Below are 20,403 nucleotides of genomic sequence, written 5' to 3' on the forward strand. Positions count from 1 at the left end.
GTACTCAATATATATCTCTAAAACCTAAGAGTTTTTTCTTTTCTTTTATTTATTTTTTTAATTGGTTGTTCAAAACATTACATAGCTCTTGACATATCATATTTCATACTTTAGATTGAAGTAGGTTATGAACTCCCATTTTTACTCCGTATACAGATTGCAGAATCACATCGGCTACTCATCCACATTTTTACATAATGCCATATTAGTAACTGTTGTATTCTGCTACCTTTCCTATCCTCTACTATCCCCCCTCCCCTCCCATCTTCTCTCTATATCCCATCTGCTGTAATTTAATTCTCTCCCTTGTTTTTTTTTTTCCCTTTCCCCTCACAACCTCTTATATGTAATTTTGTATAACAATGAGGGTCTCCTTCCATTTCCATGCAATTTCCCTTTTCTCTCCCTTTCCCTCCCACCTCATATCTCTGTTCAATGTTAATCTTTTCCTCCTGCTCTTCCTCCCTGCTCTGTTCTTAGTTGCTCTCATTATATCAAAGAAGACATTTGGCATTTGTTCTTTAGGATTGGCTAGCTTCACTTAGCATAATCTGCTCTAATGCCATCCATTTCCCTGCAAATTCCATGATTTTGTCATTTTTTAGTGCTGCGTTTTCTCAGACACAAAGCTAGTATCTCACCTTAACAATTAAGAATGAATTTTTTAAACAATTTAAAACCTAGTCCATAATCAAATATTTCTTATTATTTCTAAAACACATTGTTTTGCAACTGTTTGGGGAGGTACAGACATTCTTTTATTAAAAAAAAAAAGTAGGGGGAGGAGAAAAAAACGTTTTTTTTTTCATCTGCTAGAACTATGAGGTTTCTTAAACTATAGTTTGTTAAGGAAAGCAAGAATAAATGCCTAATTCTTTATTTTATTTATTACATTCAGAATAAGAGACTGGGTCACTGGCTACTTCTAATGGTGAGTCGTGAGCTGTGTATCTGCTGTTTCAGGGAGACAGGAAAAGCTGCTCTCTCTCTTTTAACATCATTGATTTTTTAAAAAAAACATTAATATTATTAATTCAATTGTGGACATCTTTTAGATGCTGGCAGTAGCATATTTGGGACCTGGGGGACTCTCTTTGGACTGGCTCTGGTGGCCTTTTGATATGATCCCACTGGTCTTTGAAAGTGATGGGTTTGTTGCACTATTATTTCTACTTTTATTCATGCTTAAACATTTCTATAATAAAAATTTTAATGTAAACAGTAGTTAATAAAAATATAAAAACATATTTGGTAACATTAATAAGCTAAAAACACCAATAATACAGAAGGAATCTTAGTGACTATGGATCCATAGTCCGGATCTTGCCTTTCAGATCTTGCTGGATCTGTCCTTCCCAAGTAACCCCCCACCCCCACCCCGCCAGCCTGGCCCTTTCTGGACACTGTGGGCCTAACCTTATTCCTTACTCCCAGAGTGTGGAGAAGCAATCCAGGCTAGGGGACCTTGACATGGGAAGTCCATGCTGGATGTAAGGGCTCCCCCAAGAGGATAATTTTTACCTGAATATTCCATGAAAATTGGAAAAGTTAAAAACTTTTATATAGAGAGTCGAGAAATGGGAATTTAAGAAATATTGGTGATCATTATAAATGGGATTTTATCTTTAGCATTATCTAATGGCTTTAGTTATTATTTAAATTACTTCTCAATTATTTTTTTGTTGCTTCTACTACGAATTATGGTGTCATTCTAGAATTTGCCACAAAACTGTCCAGGTTCACATAGGCTATAGCAAATTTTAATACTTAGATGCCAATTTTCAACATATTAATAACAAACATTAAAAACATATAATCCTTATGGAGCTATGAGCAAGTCCCTATGCATCAACATGTGAGAGCATGGGAGGATGCTAGCTGGTTGGCCATGGTCCTTCTGAAGGTGCTCTGTCTTTCAGCTCTGAGACATGTAGGGATTATTGCTATGGAAATGCCATGGACAGACAGAAGGAGGTTGGCACAGAACATCGTTGTCAAGGCATGTGTACTGATAGAAGATGGAAATAACCAATATTTCATAATGAAGATACTGTTAATGATATATAATTTATGTGAAGGACTTAACATTATGCTGCCTTTAAAATCATGTAATCAAGATGCTTTTTTTTTGTACTAGGGATTTTTTAAAATTTTTTTTAGTTGTAGGTAGACACAGTACCTTTATTTTATTTTTATGTAGTGCTGAGGATTGAACCCAGTGTCTTCCACATGTGAGGTGAGCACTCTACCACTGAGCTACAGCCTCAGCCCTGTACTGGGGATTTAACTCAGGGGCACTTGACCATGAGCCATTCCCAGCCCTATTTTGTATTGAATTTTGAAATAAGGTCTCATTGAATTGCTTAGTGCCTTGCTTTTTCTGAGGCTGGCTTTGAACTTGAGATCCTCTTGCCTCAGCCTCCTGAATTGCTGGGATTACAGGTGTGTGCCATCATGCCCAGCTCAAGATTCCTTAAAAAGAGAAAGTAATCACATGATAACCCACCAGTGAACCCAATTTTATCATAATCACACACACTCACAAACACATATAAAAAGCTCCACATAAATTTGCTATAGCCCATGTGAACCTGGACACTCTCCACATATAAAAAAACCTTAGAAAAATACTGAATATAAATATAAATACATCAGATGATGATGAATGGTAGCTATGTCCTGCAGGATGGAATTAAGGTGATTTCATTTTTTCTTTATACTTTAAATGTACAAAATAAACTATAAAGAAAACAGAGTTGTTAGAATTGTTTTCTTTGTTTTACAGATAAGAAAATGTTTTAAAAGATTTGAAAAACCAGAATCATTAATATGTACAATTTTTTTTAATGTGCAGGTCATAAATTAAAAAAAAAAAAAAAAAAAAAAAAAAAGCAGTGTCCCATGGCTTGGCTTCAGACCAGAGCCAGGGTTCACTCCAGAGCCTCTGGCCTGGGACTTGTGCTCTGCCTAGGCGTTATTTAGTTATTATTTAAATTACTTCTCAGTTATTTTTTGTTGCTTCTACTATGAATTATATTAATTTACTCAAGACCCCTGGACTTTTGGTCTGTCTCCCACCCCAGATAATATGAGCACCCAGTACATAAAGCTGCCTGACAGCATTGGTGTGTGCTGGCCTGGAGGGTGGGCAGGGGTCTAGCCTGGAAAGCTCTGGATTTCCTGAGCAGACTCAGGCCTGCCCCAGGCAATGGCAAGTGCTGCTGACTCTACTGCACCCTCTGGGAATGCTGAGGCCTAAGCTGCGACAGGCCTTTCTGCTTGTCACAGAAAACGTTTTGGCAAATGCTCAGTCATGGATTTTAATTCCCACATGTCATCTGAGCACCTTTGCCCCAAGATGTAAAATCTGCTTTAAATCAAAGACCTCAAAGGAATGCAAGAAATTAAAAAAAAAAAAAAAGGAAAAAATCCCACAATTTTTCCTAACCTGTAGGTGGTGCTCAACAATTGATCATTTTTTTTTTCATTTTGGTGTTAAATTTTCCTTTCTCCTGAAAATGCTACAGTTCTCTGCATAATCAACAAAAGAAAGAAAGAAAAAGAAAAAAAAAAAAAAGCTCCTCAAAGCAAGCTGTGCTGAATGCCAGTATCATATAGGCAAATAAAGGACTTATTCACATACCAGAAATCAGGCTTTCCCTTCCCGTCAGGCTAGGGGTGGGCCTTGTCCCCCGTAGGACTGGCCCACCCTCTCCAAGTCCTGACAGGGGTTCTTTTGTGTAAAATGTAGCAGTCTAGACTCCACAAAGCCTCCTTCATTCTGCAAAGGGCTGGCTGATCCTGACACCGCTCCAACAGTGTGGAGCGGTGCTGGGAGTGTGGCAGCACAGCTGGGAAGGACTCCTCAGACCCTGGTCCTACCTGGACCCGCCCAGGTCCCATGTTCTTCACTGGGGGTGGCTGGCAGGGTTCACGCACAATGAAAAGCTGCTTTCTTAGGGTGGCAGAGCTGACATTGTTGAAGACAAGAACCTCCACTATAAATTCTCCTTCCCTGGAAGGGCAGAAAGTAAATAAAGAAGATCAAAGTTGCCATACATTAAGCTCATTCACTGTTCACAACCATCCTAGATCTTCATAGTTACAGTATTTGATGGCAAGTCATCCCAAGGAGTAGGGACAGAAGAGACACAGGTTGATAATTCACAGAGGTTATTCATTATCTAATGTGATGGATCAGTTGTCCACCTAGTGGTCAAGCCTAGTGCCCAACCCCAAACTGCTGTCACACATTCCAAACAAAACAGCACAGCCAGGTGAGGACCTGCTGCTCCAAGCAGCCTTTTCTGTTGACCAGAGAGACACACAAGGTTATTCCTTGTGTGACGAGTGCAACTGACCTAATCAGCAGGGTCTTTCTGTTTTAGTCTATTTCAGGGGTCAGGTTTCCTGAACAAACTCCTAGAGTCCTGAAAACAGAATAGGTCCTCAACATGGACCAGAATCCAGTTCCAGGAGAGGCTGGAGGGTCTCAGCTATGAAGGATGCGGCACAGGAGGAGTATGTGAACAGGCAACACTGGACCCAGCAGGTTGCGTTTCACTAAGGAAAAGTATGTTGATTTGGGAATGATGCAAAAGGGATTATCATTCAAAACTTTTGAATTGGAAACAGAAAAATAGTCCCATCATAAGATCACAAATTTGAGTTTCCAGGGACCAGAATGTCACTTACTACCCTGGAGATTCAAAAGAAAGGCAAGTCCTACTGAGGCAATAAGGCTGCAGATTGGTCTCAGATTGTTGGTAAGCCCGGGGAAAACACTAGAGATGGCACCAAACACCACCTTCCAGAGGGCATGTCCTGGAGCAGAAGAGCACGCTGCTAGGGGTGTAGGCCCTAGATACCTGCCTCACTATGCACCTGTCCACCAGATACTCTTGCTCAATTCCTTCCTTCCACACATGAGAATCTTTTTCCAGTGGTGAAGCAATAGACTATTCAGGAGGCCCATCAAAGCAGCAGAGGTGGCTTGTGTTCTCGTAGTAACCTTGCATTAGAGGAATTTTGCAACATTTCTCTGGTGCTACTGCTTATACAAGGCTTGATTTCTGGATGCTTGTGCATATTCCAATATGCCCCTGCACCAGCATGAAGCCTCCATGTTCAACCTTGGCCATACTTGTTTCATGGCTGGATGCTCACTGGGAGGTCTCAACTCAGAACTCACACTAGCCAGAGACTCGGGAACCACTTGATTACACTCCTAATCTTGAGATGTGCAATCCTATGGTTTGTATCTTTGGTTCCCATGGCCTTGTCCATCTTCTCTAAGAAACGCTACATTTATTTTGGATGGAAGCATTGGTGCCACTTTTTCATCTGGTCATGCACTGTATAGTGACCACATACACAGGAGTGGTCCCACAAGATTATAATGGGCAGAAAGAATTCCTATCTCCTCATGATGTCATAGCTGTCACAATGCAGTAGTGCAGCATATCACTCACATGTCTGTAGTGATGCTGGTGAAAACACAACTACTGTGCTGCTTTTATATAAAAGTATAGCAGAAGGAATTACATGGCCTAGAACACTTAATAAAGATAGCAAATGACTATGTTATTGGTTTATGTAATCAGTATATAATACTTTCATTATTATTTCAGAGTGCACTCCTTCTACTTAGAAAAGTACTCTGTGAACACTAAGCTGTCTTCCCCAGCACTGGTCCTGTACATCTCATTTATTTCGTTTCTTGACAGCAAGTGCCTGACTTATATATCTAGGTTTGTGCAAACATGGTCTGTAAGGTTTGCACAATGACAAAATCAGATAGAAACATGTTTCTCAGAGTATATCCTCCTCATTAAGTGACTCATGACTATCTCCATAATGCTTTGTTGCAGATAAACAGTAGGTATTCAGTAAAGACTAAACTAAAGGACAGAATGCATGCTCCTCTGAGCGACACTGAAGGCCTTCTACAATCTGTCCCAGACACCTTAAACTTTTATCTGCCACCTCTCCATTTGCTCTTACATTCAGACCTCTCCCACTGGTGCCCTCTCCTTGGGTCTCACCTGCGCTGCTGTCTGTTGGAAAGCACTCCCCCTCCCCACTTTCCCTCTGGCAAGCTCCTGCTCAGGATTCCCCCTTGGGCTCATGTGTAAATGCTCATATGTGTGGTTCCCTGTTTTCTGAAGCAAAATGAGTTGTCACCACCACACCTTGTACCTCTTTTGGAACAGGAACTCCACCCCCACCCCCACCCCCACTCTGAAGACAGCTCTTTCTCTCCATCTTTTTCCTGGATTTCAAGCTTATGCAGAGTCATAGCCAGATCGCATTTGTCTCTACATCACCTGAAAGCCAGGAGAGCTGGGAGGAACCTTAGAGCTGATCCCTGAAACCCTGAGTCCAGTTGCTATCTGCAGCAAGCTGCCACCTGCCCCCACATGATTTACCTGCTATAGATGTGACTATTGGAGCCACTCCCCATGCTGATAGTGCCATCCCCAAAATTCCACAGGAAGGCAACATCCGTGCCAAAGTTGATTCTGCACTCAAAGGCCATGCTGGTGTTTACTAGGGCTGAGGTGGTAGACATGAGCCGGTTGGCTACAATTCTCTTCTGCACCCTGATGATGTGGGGCTTGGAGACTACACTGCTAATCCTGCTGGAGGCCTTGACCTTCACATGGTACCTATGGGATAGGAGAGTAGGGCAGGAGAGAAATTATGTCATTTCAACAGAAAGGCAGGGGGAGCTGGGTGAGGTGGCACGTGCCTATAATACTAATGACTTGGGAGGCCAAGGCAGGAGGATTGCAAGTTCGAGGTTAGCCTCAGCAATTTAGTGGGACCCTGTCTCAAAATTTTAACAAAATAGAAAGGGCTGGGGATGTAGCTCAGTAGTAAAGCATCCCTGGGTTAAATCCCTGATACCAAAAAATAAAAAATAATAATAATAAAAAAATAAAGGCAGAAGGATCGGGGACTTAATTTGTATAGTTATCAGAGTACCCAGTGATATCTGCCTTATGGGAAAAGGGGAGTAATATTTTTGGCCTCCCCTTCTTATTAGTTAGTTTCTTCAAGCGGGGGGGGGGGGGCGGGGTGAGCACAGTCTTAGGTCACACTGGTGGCTGAGATGGAACTTGAACTTGGGATTGCTTGATTTCAAAGCCCAGCACTCTTTCATAGTGCCCATTGAAGGAAAGCGAGTCTCTCTCCTTTTAAATCTTATGCTTGAGCTCAATTTACAAAAGCACTCATTGGCTTGTTAAAACACAAACATGACACCCTTAAAATTATTTTGGTAGCACCAGGATAATGTTCCACCCGAGTACCAGCTGCATCACCATCAGCCACACCCATCATGACCACCATGTTTACGAACCACTGGGGGATGTGGAGCTTTCTCCGAATGCTTCTTGAAGTTGTCCTCACTGGTGGATCATCTCCAAAATACCATGCAAACTCTAGGGGTATGGTTTCCTTGGTAACAGCTATGAAGGTGATGTCTGAATCTGTAGCAAACACTGTTCCATTTGTGTAAACAGAGACAGCTATGGCAAAGAAGGAGAGGTGCAGGGACATCAACATGGAGGACTGGAATCCATCCAGAGAGTCATCGTCTCTACTTTCCCACTTAAAGTCAAAGACTGTGTGAGGGCAGTGAGCTAATGTGAGTGCAGGGCTACACCAAGGGTACAGCTGCAGGGGCCTGGTAGGAACTTTTCTGGTAGGAAACTGAATTTGAAAGCCTGGTAATAGCTCACCAGGCAAGATGGCTGACTCCAGGGTATGGGATGAGAGCTGTGAGTGATGATAGCCCACCTTTTTATACCTTTCAATGGGACCCTTGTGCCATGGTTTCTAGAAAATTTCTAGAACAAACTGCAGGGGAACCAAGAACCTGCTTAAGGGCAAAGGTGATGGGCCTCAGGTAGAGCTGATACCAGAGCCTGTGCTGCCAGTGGCTCCAAAAACCCCAACTGACACATGAGGGAGATTTTGTTAAATCTGGAATTAAAGTGAAAACATACGTTGCATCTTGTACCAAACAGTCATGCTGGTCCAAGTCTGACAGTCACCCACTAGGGTTTGAGAAACAAAGGACACTTTATATGAAGAGGTAGATGGGATATGATGTATCACAACAGTGCCTGAAACAAGAAAAAGCATAGTGAAAGAAAAACAGGCTTACAATTAGTTCAGTTTTCTCATGCAACACACATCAATATTATCCATTTTCAGTTTTCCCTCTTTGAGTTCCAATGCATTTCAAAATTTGAAGCAAGTGCTCTGGAATCAAACAGGCTTGGAAAATATAAACCATGTCACAGAATTTCTTTCATTAAAATTTTCCGTAAATGTTTTCTCTCTCTCCAGAGAACTCCCTTCATGGTAGTGAGTAAGTTAATTCTTTTAAAATATATTCATTGCTTTGCTAGATGATCTTGTTTTAAAAGTGTTTCTCCAGTGTATACTCTGAAAAGCCTTCACATCACAAGGATAAATGGAGATCCAAAGACAAGTCTCATGCATTCTAGTCCTCTAAAATGCAATGCATATTTTGCATATGCACACACACATGCATCACACACACATAGTGTATATTAAGAGGCAGATACCAAACACTGAATCAGATTCAGAAGAGGGCTATGATTTGAAACAACTCATTATAATAAAGGGATATTATATGATGTTATACATTATGTTGCTGTTACTTTGCATGGCTTTTTAGTTTATAAAGAGAAAACTTCTATTTTTCGTTCTTCATTAATACACTAGAATTTTTTTTAAAAAACCCGTAAATAACAGTGATATTCTAATTAACAACAACTAAAAATTAATCCTGACCACAATCTGTCAGTCCAAAAGTAAGGAAAGTACAATTAATGGATTTAGCAAAGATTATCCAGTCATTGATCAGTTGGGCTGGATTAAAACTCAGATCTCCCAATTCTAGATCCTGACAGGCTACTTATTTATTCAGAGTTTAGGTGAGACAAGTCAAATGAACGATCATGGCTGGTTAGAGTGTGCTAATAGGTTAAAAACAATTATTCTCTATATTTTCTACAACTCTTGGATGGAGAGTTTCTCACTAGGCTACCTGTATGGAAAAAGTGCAGGACAAATTATAAGAATTTGTCATGAATAAGTTCACTGAGATGCATGCCCCTCTGGGTTCTCCTTTTATTATTTCTGGGAAATTCTATAATTCCATAATTCCATCTACTTGGACCACTCTGCACTCTTCCCTCTATAACACATGGCTGGAGTCCTCCTACCAGCTTGGGGTTCCTCCTCTGACCTTGGGGTTCCTCCTCTATAACATTGACATAAAGGGACAGATCATCTACGTTACAGCTGGGTGTGAGGAGAATGTAAGTAGACAGGAAGGAAATTAGAAAGCTCCTGATATACTGTGAGGACTCAGCATTGCTCCTCAGCCTGGGCAGTGGCTATGGCTGCACCATCTTCCTGGAATGTCCCCGCACACCTGTCCTTCATGGCTCATCATATGTGACAACAATACCTCAGGCAGTCCCAGTTCCCACAGTTACACATAATCCTCCTCTTCTGAACGTTCATAGCCATTCTTAAGAAACTTTTCTGTTCCATCTCCTTATTTTCATGTATTTGTCTTAATATCTTTTCTAGATTATAAATTCCTTGAGTCCAAGACCTTGTGAGATTTCATTGTCATATTCCCCCAGCACACAATGTTCTGTAATAACTATGTTCTGAATAAGGGAAGATTACAACATGAAAGTGATGTCAAATGTTGTACTGTTAAAACTTGGATGGTAAATAACTCAGAGAGTCATCCTGTATTTAGAGCTGAGGTCTGGTTGCTCAGCCTCCAGACATGGGTCTTACTTTTCTGCTTCAGGCGGGAGCCAGCAAAAACAAGGACTTCACCCTGGTGGACACTGCTGGAATTCATGAACACAGACACAGCCTCACAACCTATTTCCACATAATAAGGTCCAAGCTCCACTTTGGTTCCATGAAACTCATAAATAACAGTCCTGAGCATATAGACTCCTTCTGGAAAAAGAAGACAGAGGAAGAACTTGGTGAACTTTTAAAGATAAGCATAATAGTTAACATCTGCAGACTGGTCACAATGGGGGGACTAGTCTGGGAAATCTTGCAGCAGCAGCATATCCATTTAAGCATGCACTCACACAGTTCACAGAGCCCCACACTCAACTTGGCTCTGTGTGTGGTTTAGTGCTCTGCTGATATCTGTTGAAATTCGGCCTTGTGCATGATCTTCTCTGGGCCACAGATTCCTTCTTTATGCCTTTATCTGGCCAACTTACCCCTACTATGACCCTCTTTTAATGACCCAGGAAGAATGGTGGCTACATCTGTCATTTGTCTGCAGAATTTGGGTTATGCTTCACTTTCAGACTTAACTATCTAGTCAGGAAAGTAATCAATCAATAGATACACAATAAATGCTTATGAAATGACCAGTCAAGTTTTTCAGGATGGGAAGCCCAAATGTTAAATCATTTTTTCTAGGCACAGAGTATGCAATTATTTCTTAGGAATTCAGATGGTCTTTCCTCTCTTCACTTTCCCAGAAGGTTGCAAATAACAGCAGAATATGTAAAAAGGAGGGAAGTACTTTAAGGAATTAAACATCTATGGGGAAGAGTAATGAATGTGGTTGTGGAGTACCAGGGCCTGGGGGATACTGTACTGAGTGAAGGCCAGAGGGAAGGCATCTGGTCACATTACATGTGCAAGAATAGGTACACTTTCCCAAATTGTAATCTCACTTGGAAGCTACATATTAAATGCTGAAACATCATTGATAGTTTTACCCCAAATATCTTATAACACTTCCTCTCACATCTGTGTCAAAAAGAAAATCTGCATGTGGATTTTAATAAATAGAAAGTGAAAGGGACATTTGTGCTGATCATTACATTTAAAGTACATTTGTGCTAATCATCTCATTTAATTAAGAGCTGTGCTTTGTGTGAACCAATATATTGTTCCTGCTTCATTTTAAAAGAAGAATTTCATGTCTACCAGGTCAGAAAGGCAATTTGTCTAGTAGTTAGGAGACCCCTCCACAGGCTTGTTAGGTGCTAGAATATTATGTAGTCAGATCTTAGGTATCCTTTACCTAAAAGTTGGCTTTAGACTTGACCTCTAGTAGGAGATAAAAAAATCAACTTCTCATTTTAGTTTTAAAGCAACCACAACAAAAAAATCAATGCATATGTATTAAAGTTGTAGATATTTAACATTAATAGAGCAATTGCTGATTTGAATATAACTACAGCCAGCTTCCAATCAACTCTTCTAGGCATTATCCAAAGGTGATAAGGAAAACAGCAATGAAAAATGAAAACTTTTTTTTTTGATAAACAGAAGTTAGCTAATATGTTTGAGATATAAAATAGATGCAAGAGTTGCTAAAATTAAGCAAAAATTAAGCATGAATGAGCAAGAACCATGCTGGGGGAAGCACAGGGAAAGTATCCTGAAGTGAGAACCCAGAGGCAAAAGGACTCAGTGACTGTGAATGTCATGAACACATATAGCGCACATGCATAGCACTTTCAGACAGCCATTTTAGAAAACAGCAACTCTTTTAATTATGAGTAATACTGATGAAGAGAAAAGGGAAAGGGACAAAAGTAAGGAAGGAAGAAGGAAAGACCATTCAGAAGATACTACAAGAGTTAAGAGGACAAATTCAAGAGATTCTCATAACAGAGTAAGATCATTTGCCAGAAAGCCATTGTTCACAAGAAGATAAAAGGATATAACTACTTGGGAAATCATTAGCTTCTATGATATAAGACAGACAGGAAGTGCAAAAAATGAAGGCAGCATTTCAAAGAGCATAACAGAGAATAGAAACTGCAAATGCAAAAGAAGAAACATAAAGGAAATAATGATAAAGGCAGGAGAGATGAATTAAAAATAAAGAACAAAAAAAAATTAGAAAAAGACAAAATAGACCCAACATATGTATGACCAGAATCTTCCAAAAAGAAAGCTTAAATATTGGAACAGAAAAATAGAGATATAATTGAAGAAATTTTTCCTGAAACATTAAAGGGTCTACTGGGGACAAACTTCAGTGAGTCAGGTGAGAACAGCATGGCAGGACTAAGAGTGAGAAAATGTATCTAACTCTGGATCTAGGATTAAACTACAGGTGGAAGAACAGGTGACAGAAAAACATATAAATGTATACCTTGACAGTGGGAAATGATACAGCAAGACACAGTTGGGTGGAAAGAGAAGGTGGAGTTGTAAAATAACACAGCTTGCTTGTAAGTAATTGCTAGAAATTTAAAAGCATGAGGGACTGGGGTTGTGGCTCAGCAGTAGAGCACTTGCCTAGCATGAGTGAGGTCCTGGGTTCGATCCTCAGTACCACATATAAATAAATAAATTAAATAAATATATAAAAAATAAAAATAAAATAAAAGCATGAAAACGTAACCAAACAATTAAGAAGTATGTAAGCATATATAAGAGCAAAAATAAAAATACTCATGAAGATCATTTAATTGATGAAAATTGGTGATGTGGAGAGAGAAAGCAGACCATACTAAATTTTGTTATTGCTCATAGTGGATAATGAATGGGTGCTCTAAAGAAGTAGAGCAAAAAGGGCACTTTATAGGGGCTGGGGTTGTGGCTCAGTGGTAGAGCGCTTGCCTAGCATGCACGAGGTACTGGGTTTGATCCTCAGCACCACATAAATGTAAAATAAAGATATTGTGTCCACCTAAAACTTAAGAATAAATATTTTTTTTAAAAAAGGACACTTTATAAAAACCTCTTTATAAATAAAAGAGATCAACTAAGACAAGGCCACAAGCCTTCCATATAACAGAACACTAACTTGGACAAACATGCAAAAGGGGCAGGGGAAGTCATTCAATGAAGCATATTTTAAAATTCGCAGAGCCCATAATGTAAAATATGACAGATCTAAGGCTGAACACCTGTTATGTCAGTAAAGACAAATGCACTCATCTCATCTATGAAAATTTAGCATTACCAGAAGGGCTCACACAACAAAGCTGGCTTCCAAGAGAAACATTATGACAGTGACTACAAGGATGTCCAGAATTATGGTAGGCTGTGTAGTGAGATGGGAATTGATCCATGTAGCCAGAGCCTGCCCATATGTGACACAAAAAAGTAAGATTCCTAGGCCACCTGGGTTTATTCAAGGAATTAGAATGCACAATAAAAGGAAGAGTATCCCTCTACAATGCACACACACACACACACACACAAAGATTTTAAAAAGGGAGAAACCCAGGCATTGTAGTGCACACCTGTAATTCCATCAACTCAGGAGGCTAAGGCAGGAGGATTGTAAGTTTGGGGCCAGCCTCAGTTATTTATTGTCTCAGTTTAAAAAGGGCTGGGAATGTAGTTCAGTGGTAAAATGCCTCTGGGTTCAATCCCCAGTAATAAATAAATAAGGGGTGAGGAGAAAGGGTAAGGAGAGGGCTTGGTCATCCTACTTAAGACAGGGTGCTAAGCACATAGGAGAGTTACATCCCACCATTGCTGATCCTCTGGCCCCATCTTACTTAATGTTGTTCAGCCCACACACCTTGGCTGAACAGTAGGGAACTGGATAAGGGGGTTGTGACTCACCAGAAGCTGCTGGACAATCATGAATTTTCATTTTTAACACTGACTGTATTTTAAATCACAAATATCACAGAATTTTTAATAAAATCAAAATAGTAGAGAAAAATATTTGCTTATCATGGTGGATAGGAGTGGAAATTAATAGCAGAACCAGAACCACAACAATAAAAAGCCAAACAAGATGTAGGAATGTTAAATTTAAGCATCCAACTCAAAATGGAAAACAAAAAGCAGGAAGAAAGGAAAAAAAACCCCTAATTTCAAAGCAGAAACTAATAAATTAGGGAAATATAGAATAAACAAAATTCCAAAGCTAGTTTTCTACATAGACTAATAAAAATGTAGTCAACTTGATTAAGAAAAATAGGAGAAAGAATAAAGCTCACAAATAAAAATGATGGAAGGAAATAACTATAGATACTAATGAAAACAATGAGCTAACTTTATTGACCTCTAGGCCAATAAATTAGAAAACCTTGATTAAAGAGTTACTTTTCTAAGAACAAATAACTTAGAAGAACTAACTACCAGAGAAATAGGAAAATCTCAACAAATGAAATAGAGGAAGGTGTAGAGCCATACCAAGACAATGAAGAAAACAACCAGTCTCAGAGGGCTGATAAGGAAATTCTTCAAAAGACAATAATTATTTTAATGCTATTTAAACGGTTTTGGGACAAAGAAAAGAAAAGAAAACCCCTGTATAACATTAATACCAAAGTCCAAAACTATTTAAAAAAAAATCAGTGACTTGTTCTTGGATAGAAAGAATTAATATTGTCAAAATGGCCATACTACCAAAAGTGTTACACAATTTCACTTAAAATCCCAACAACACTCCTCATAGAAATAGAAAAAGCAATCATGAAATTTATTTGGAAAAATAAGAAATCTAGAATAGCCACAGCAATCCTTAGCAAGAAGAGTAAATCAGGAGGCATCACAATACCAGACCTTAAACTATACTACAGAGCCATAATAACAAAAATAGCAAGGTATTGGCACCAAAACAGCATGTAGACCAATGGCACAGAATAGAGGGCACAGAGACAATACCACATAAATATAGTTATCTCATACTAGACAAAGGCACTGGTAACATATATTGGTGAAAACATGGTGCTAGGAGAACTGGAAATCCATACACAGCAAAATGAAATTAAATCACTATCTCTCACCATGCACAAAACTCAACTCAAAGTGGATCAAGGACCTTGGAATTAGACCAGGCACAAAACTCAACTCAAAGTGGATCAAGGAACTTGGAATTAGACCAGAGACCCTGTGCCTAATAGAAGAAAAAGTGGGCCCAAATCTTCATTATGTTGGATTAGGTCCTGACTTCCCTAACCAGATTCCTAAAGCACAGAAATAAAATCAAGAATTAATAAATTAATTAATAAATAGGATGGATTCAAACTAAAAAGCTTCTTCTCAGCAAAGGAAACAATAATGTAAAGAGAGAGCCCACAAAGTGGGAGAACATCTTTACTATATGCACATCATGTAGAGCACTAATTTCCAGGATATATAAAGAACTCAAAAAACTTAACACCAAAAAATTAAATAACGCAATCAATAAATGGGCTAAGGAACTGAGCAGTCACTTCTCAGAAGAAGATATACATTCGATCAACAAATACATGAAAAAATGTTCACTTCTCTAGTAATTAGAGAAATGCAATCAAAACTACTCTATGATTTCATCTCACTCCAGTCAGAATGGCAATTATCAAGAATACAGGCAATAATAAATGTTGGTGAGGATGTGGGGGAAAAGGTACAACTCATACATTGCTGATTGCACTGTAAATTAGTGCAACCACTCTGGAAAACAGTATGGAATGGAACCACCATTTGATCCAGCTATCCCACACCTTGGTCTTTACCCAAAGGATTTGAAATCAGCATACTCTAGTGACACAGCCACATCAATGTTTATAGCAGCTCAATTCACAATAGCTAAATTGTGAAAGCAACCTAGATGCCCTTCAATAGATGGATAAAGAAACTGTGGTATATATACCCAATGGAATATTACTGAAAGAGATATTAAAAGAGAATAAAATTATGGCATTTGCAGGTAAATGGATGGAGTTGGAAAATATCATGCTGAGCGAAGTAAGCCAATCCCAAAAAAACAAAGACTGAATGTTTTCTCTGATAAGTGGATGCTGATCTATAATGGGGGGTGGAGGCATGGGAAGAATGCAGGAACTTTGATTGGAAGGGAGGGACCATGGGGGCAAGAAAGATGATGGAATGAGACAGACATCATTATACTAGGTACATGTATGGCTGCACATGTGGTGCAACCCTACATCATGTTCAACCAGAGAAATGAAAAATTGCACTCCATTTGTACACAAAAAGATTCTGCTATCATATATACCTAATTAGAACAAATAAATAAAATTTTTTTAAAAATTATATTATTTGGGGGTGGGGATGTGGCTCAAGCCGTAGCGCGCTCGCCTGGCATGCGTGTGGCCCTGGTTCAATCCTCAGCACCACATATAAACAAAGATGTTGTGTCTGGGGAAAACTAAAAAATAAATATTAAAAAATTCTCTTTCTCTCTCTCTCTTAAAAAATTATATTATTTGGTCTTCAAGTGTGGTAATGGTTTCTGTTTTTTATCTTGTTGCCAATTTCTGGTTTCATGCTATTGTGATCTGATAGTATGCAGGGTATTATCTCAATTTTTGTGTTTGTAGAGATTTGCTTTGGGACCTAAACTATGATCTATATAAAATGCTCCATGTGTCACTGAGAGGAAAGTGAATCTAGTTGTTGATGTATGAAATGTTCTATATTATACATATATCATATATATTATTCTATATTTCATATTTTGATATACAAATATATTCTACACTTCTATATTCTATATTTAAAATAATCAGTGACTAAAGACCAATCCTATTCATGAGTACCAGTGGACCATGAAGACAATGTTAAGAAACTGAATTCAGCAGCACATTCAAAAAAGGTTGCCCTCCCCCTAGAAATTTAAGAATGATTCAATATTAAGATATCAGTAATAAAGCTCATGACATGCATTGTCTTAAGCAAAAAAGAAAAAAAAATTTAAGATCATTCCACAAATGCTGAGTATTTAAAAAAATTCAAAACTCTCACTTTTTTAAAAAAAGCCCCTAATAAAAGAGGAAAAGATGAAACTTACTATTGTGGTTTGGATGTTAGGTGACCCACAAAAGCTTATTTGTGAGACAATGCAAGAAGGTTTAGAGGAGAAATGATTGGGTTATGACAGCCTTAACCTAATCAGTGAATTAATACCCAATGGGATTAACTGGGTGGGGGGTGAAGACAGGTACAGTGTGAATGGAGGAGGTGGGTCATTGGGGGTGTGCCTTTGGGGTATGTATTTTGCATCTGGCGAGCAGAGTCTCTCTAGGCTTTCTGATCACCATGTGAGCCACTTCCCCTACCATACTCTTCTGCCATGATGTCTTGCCTCACCTCGAGCCCCAAGGAGTGGAGACAGCCTATAGATTGAGACTTCTGAAACTGTGAGTCCCCCAATAAATTTTCCTCTTCTAAAGTTGTTCTTGTTAGGTCTTTTAGTCACAGCAGCAAAAAACGATAACTAAAACATTTACTTGTTATAATAAATTATATCTGCTGTAGTCCAGTTTCCAATTTAATGGAAAACAGTAGAAGGATATGGAGAGGAACATGCCCACCATCATTTATTAATCTCATTTAAATATTTAATACATTTGGATATATATTTGGATGAATATATGTCTAATACATGGTATCTGACTCTTTGCCCACTTAAATGCAAACTGACATCTTGGAGAAACTCCAAGGTGTACACAGAAAAAACACCCCTATTTTACTTTGTGACTGACTAGTAGGGCGTTAATTTAATGAGCCAAAATGCAATCTATGCCTCAGTGCCAGCCAATGTAATTAAACAAGAGAAAGGAACTAGAGTGTTGCAATGGAAATGAGAGGTTGATATATCACCATTTGTAAGTGATATCCTCATGCAGTTGGAAAAAATAACAAAGAATATATTTTAGGATAACTACAAACCATATGAGAATTCAGTAAGATGGAAAAGCCACAAAATGAAAGCAAATATGAGCAACTTTTCTATATCCCAATGATGACTTGTTTGAAGATAAAATGGAGGAAAATAGATCACTTTTAACAGCACAAAAATAAAATGTCATACAAGAAGTAAATAAGTTCCACATGAAGAATTTTTTTGAATGCTTCTAAAGATATAAGGAAGGATTGAAAGGTGCAGGATGTATTCTAACAAAGAGAGACTCTCAAATACAAAGATTCTTCATATATTAACTTATAAATTAAATATTTTGCTAATAGAATTAATAAGATATGTTTATACCAGTCAGTGTGAGTCTAAAGTTCATTTGGAAAAATCACCAGTAAAAATGGTCAAACTAGTCCTAGAGAAAAGGGTGACCAGGGGAACTAGCCCTATGACTGTGAGAAACAAAGCTTCATGGCAACGATGCAGCATACAGATGGGTCAGCTGGACTAGACAGAAAGCATGAAAGTGGCCTGAGAGCTGCAGGAAGCTAATATGTAATGAAGGGAGCATTCTGGATCGTGCAGGAGAGGGATCATTGGCAAACAGAGGACACTAAGGAATCAAGAAAATACAATCTATGCCTCAGATTTCATGTACAAATATACATCCAAATGTATTAAATATTTAAATGTGCAAAATAAGATTATAAAAAAATACTAGAAGAAACCAAGAGAAGATAGTTTCACAAAACAGGAAAGACAGTTTCACATAGTATGGAAAGCATTTCTAACTATGACATAGAATTCAGACACTAGAAAAGAAGAAGTTGATGAAATTTGATAAAAATTAAATATTCCACATGAACAGAAAAAACCTATAAGCAAAGCCAAAACACATACAACAAACTGAGAAATATTTGCAACTTATATCATACTGAAAGGACTAATTTTCTCAGTGATGAAAAGAATTCATACAAAGTACCACATTAAGTAGAACCATGAAAGTTCTTTTCTTGGGTAAATATGGTCAAATATTGGCACTTTAATGTGGATGTACCTAGTAACATGCAAATTAAAATGTTATAAACAGACTGCTTCCACCTATTGTATTTATGTCTATACTGCTCACAGGAGTATAGACCAGGCAACCCTAAGAGCAATTTAGCAATAACTAAATTAAATTAATGCCCTACTAGTCAGTCACAAAGTAAGACAGGGATTCTCTTTCTGTGCAGACCCTGAAGTTTTTCCAAGATGTAAGTTTGCATTTAAGAGGGCAAAGAGCCAGACACCATGTATAGTATACTGCCAGTTGTGGAAAAGAGGGAAAATAATATTTATGCTTGCTTAAATGTGCATAAGATACAAGAAATAGCAAACAGTGGGTTAATGGGAAGAGGTTCTTTCACTGTACATCTTTCTAGAATGCATGGGCTTGCACCATGAAAATGGACCATGTTCAAAAACTAATTTTAAAAAAGGAAAATATTAAGTCCTACCAGAAAGGAAGAAAAGTGTCAGAATTCTCCACTCACCCCGATTCCCATTCACTCTAGAGCTTTAGAATAAGTCCAACTTTAGAATGTTCGTATAAAGTTTTTATTTTTTCCTTACTTTGATCAAAACAAAGGATGTTGAAAATTTAAGCATGAAAAATTGTGATATTATATATCTGTCCATGAAGGACAATTTAAGTGATTTTCATTAGTAGTACCTTTCTAGAATTTTGCCTTATGTAGGAAGCCCTACTATTTTAGCTGTGCAATCTCCAGGGCTAGTCTTCAACCCACCCACCTATCCCAGAGGGCTGATGGAAAAATTAAATGAGATGATGCTTGCAAAGCCTTGCACGCAGGGCACAGACTGACTCATGCACAGGCTACCACCAGACCTGCTGGGAGGGGTCCAGAAGAATAGAGTAGGGCTTCATTTCTGGCTAATGTGCCAACACTGCTTCTATATCGCCAGACTCTGGAGGACACTGGTAACATACCTTTCCTGTACTGGTGGTAGGCAGTCACCTCTGTTGTTGTGGACATGTTATAGAGGCTCATTTCAACTCCAGAACCATCACCAAATTCCATCAGCAGACAAACAGCCATTCCAGAAGCCATGTGGACTCGAAATCCCAGAGTTGGAGGTGCCTGAGCATCCCTTTCAAGTAAGCAACAGATGGCAGAGGTCATGGCATTGTCCAGTCCTCTCGCTGGGATGGTCCCTGGAGGACACTGTGTGAGGGGACAGGGCATCTCTGGAACAGACATGGACTTGGGGAAGCTGGGGGTGCAGGAATCTTCAGGTAGAGGGCCCAGGGAGCTGTGGAAGAGAGGCAGAGACTTCAGATCTCAGAACAGTCTGATAGGGTCACAGGAACATGCCCCAAGGAGGGTAGGAATGAGCCTCTTGGAAGTAGGAAGCAAGGTGTGGACAAGCCAAGGAATGACTTCATTAGCTGGTCCTCACAGTGCCCTCTAGGCCAACAGCACCAGCATCACTGGACTCTTGTGAGACAGGCACCCCAGACCCACTGAGTCACAGACTAGGCTGGGTCAGGAAGCTCCTAAGAGACTCTGAGGTCAGCAGAAATCTGAGAACTACTGTTCTAGCTGCAGAAATAAGAGTAAAATATAAATATTTTCTCTCTTCACTCAATGAGTGGAATTAAAAGATGGTGTCTTCCACAAGTCACGACTTGCTATGGTTCTGTACACGAGTGCCATCATTTTCACATTCCCACATGC

The 20,403-nt window shown here is 39.0% G+C and overlaps 1 protein-coding gene across 1 annotated transcript in view; it reads right to left on the reverse strand.

The window, feature by feature from the left end:
• Pkd1l1 (polycystin 1 like 1, transient receptor potential channel interacting) overlaps positions 1–20,403 on the reverse strand; it is a 145,058-nt gene that overhangs the window by 107,547 nt on the left and 17,108 nt on the right. The window contains exons 6-11 of the mRNA XM_077796442.1: positions 19,656–19,978; positions 9,856–10,026; positions 8,013–8,132; positions 7,364–7,532; positions 6,429–6,668; positions 3,883–4,015 (exon numbers count right to left, since the gene is read on the reverse strand). Of these exons, the coding sequence (XP_077652568.1) occupies positions 3,883–4,015; positions 6,429–6,668; positions 7,364–7,532; positions 8,013–8,132; positions 9,856–10,026; positions 19,656–19,978 (1,156 nt within the window). The remainder of the gene's footprint in view (positions 1–3,882; positions 4,016–6,428; positions 6,669–7,363; positions 7,533–8,012; positions 8,133–9,855; positions 10,027–19,655; positions 19,979–20,403) is intronic.

Source organism: Urocitellus parryii, chromosome 3 (assembly GCF_045843805.1).
Source record: "Urocitellus parryii isolate mUroPar1 chromosome 3, mUroPar1.hap1, whole genome shotgun sequence".
In the NCBI taxonomy this organism is placed as follows: domain Eukaryota; kingdom Metazoa; phylum Chordata; class Mammalia; order Rodentia; family Sciuridae; genus Urocitellus; species Urocitellus parryii.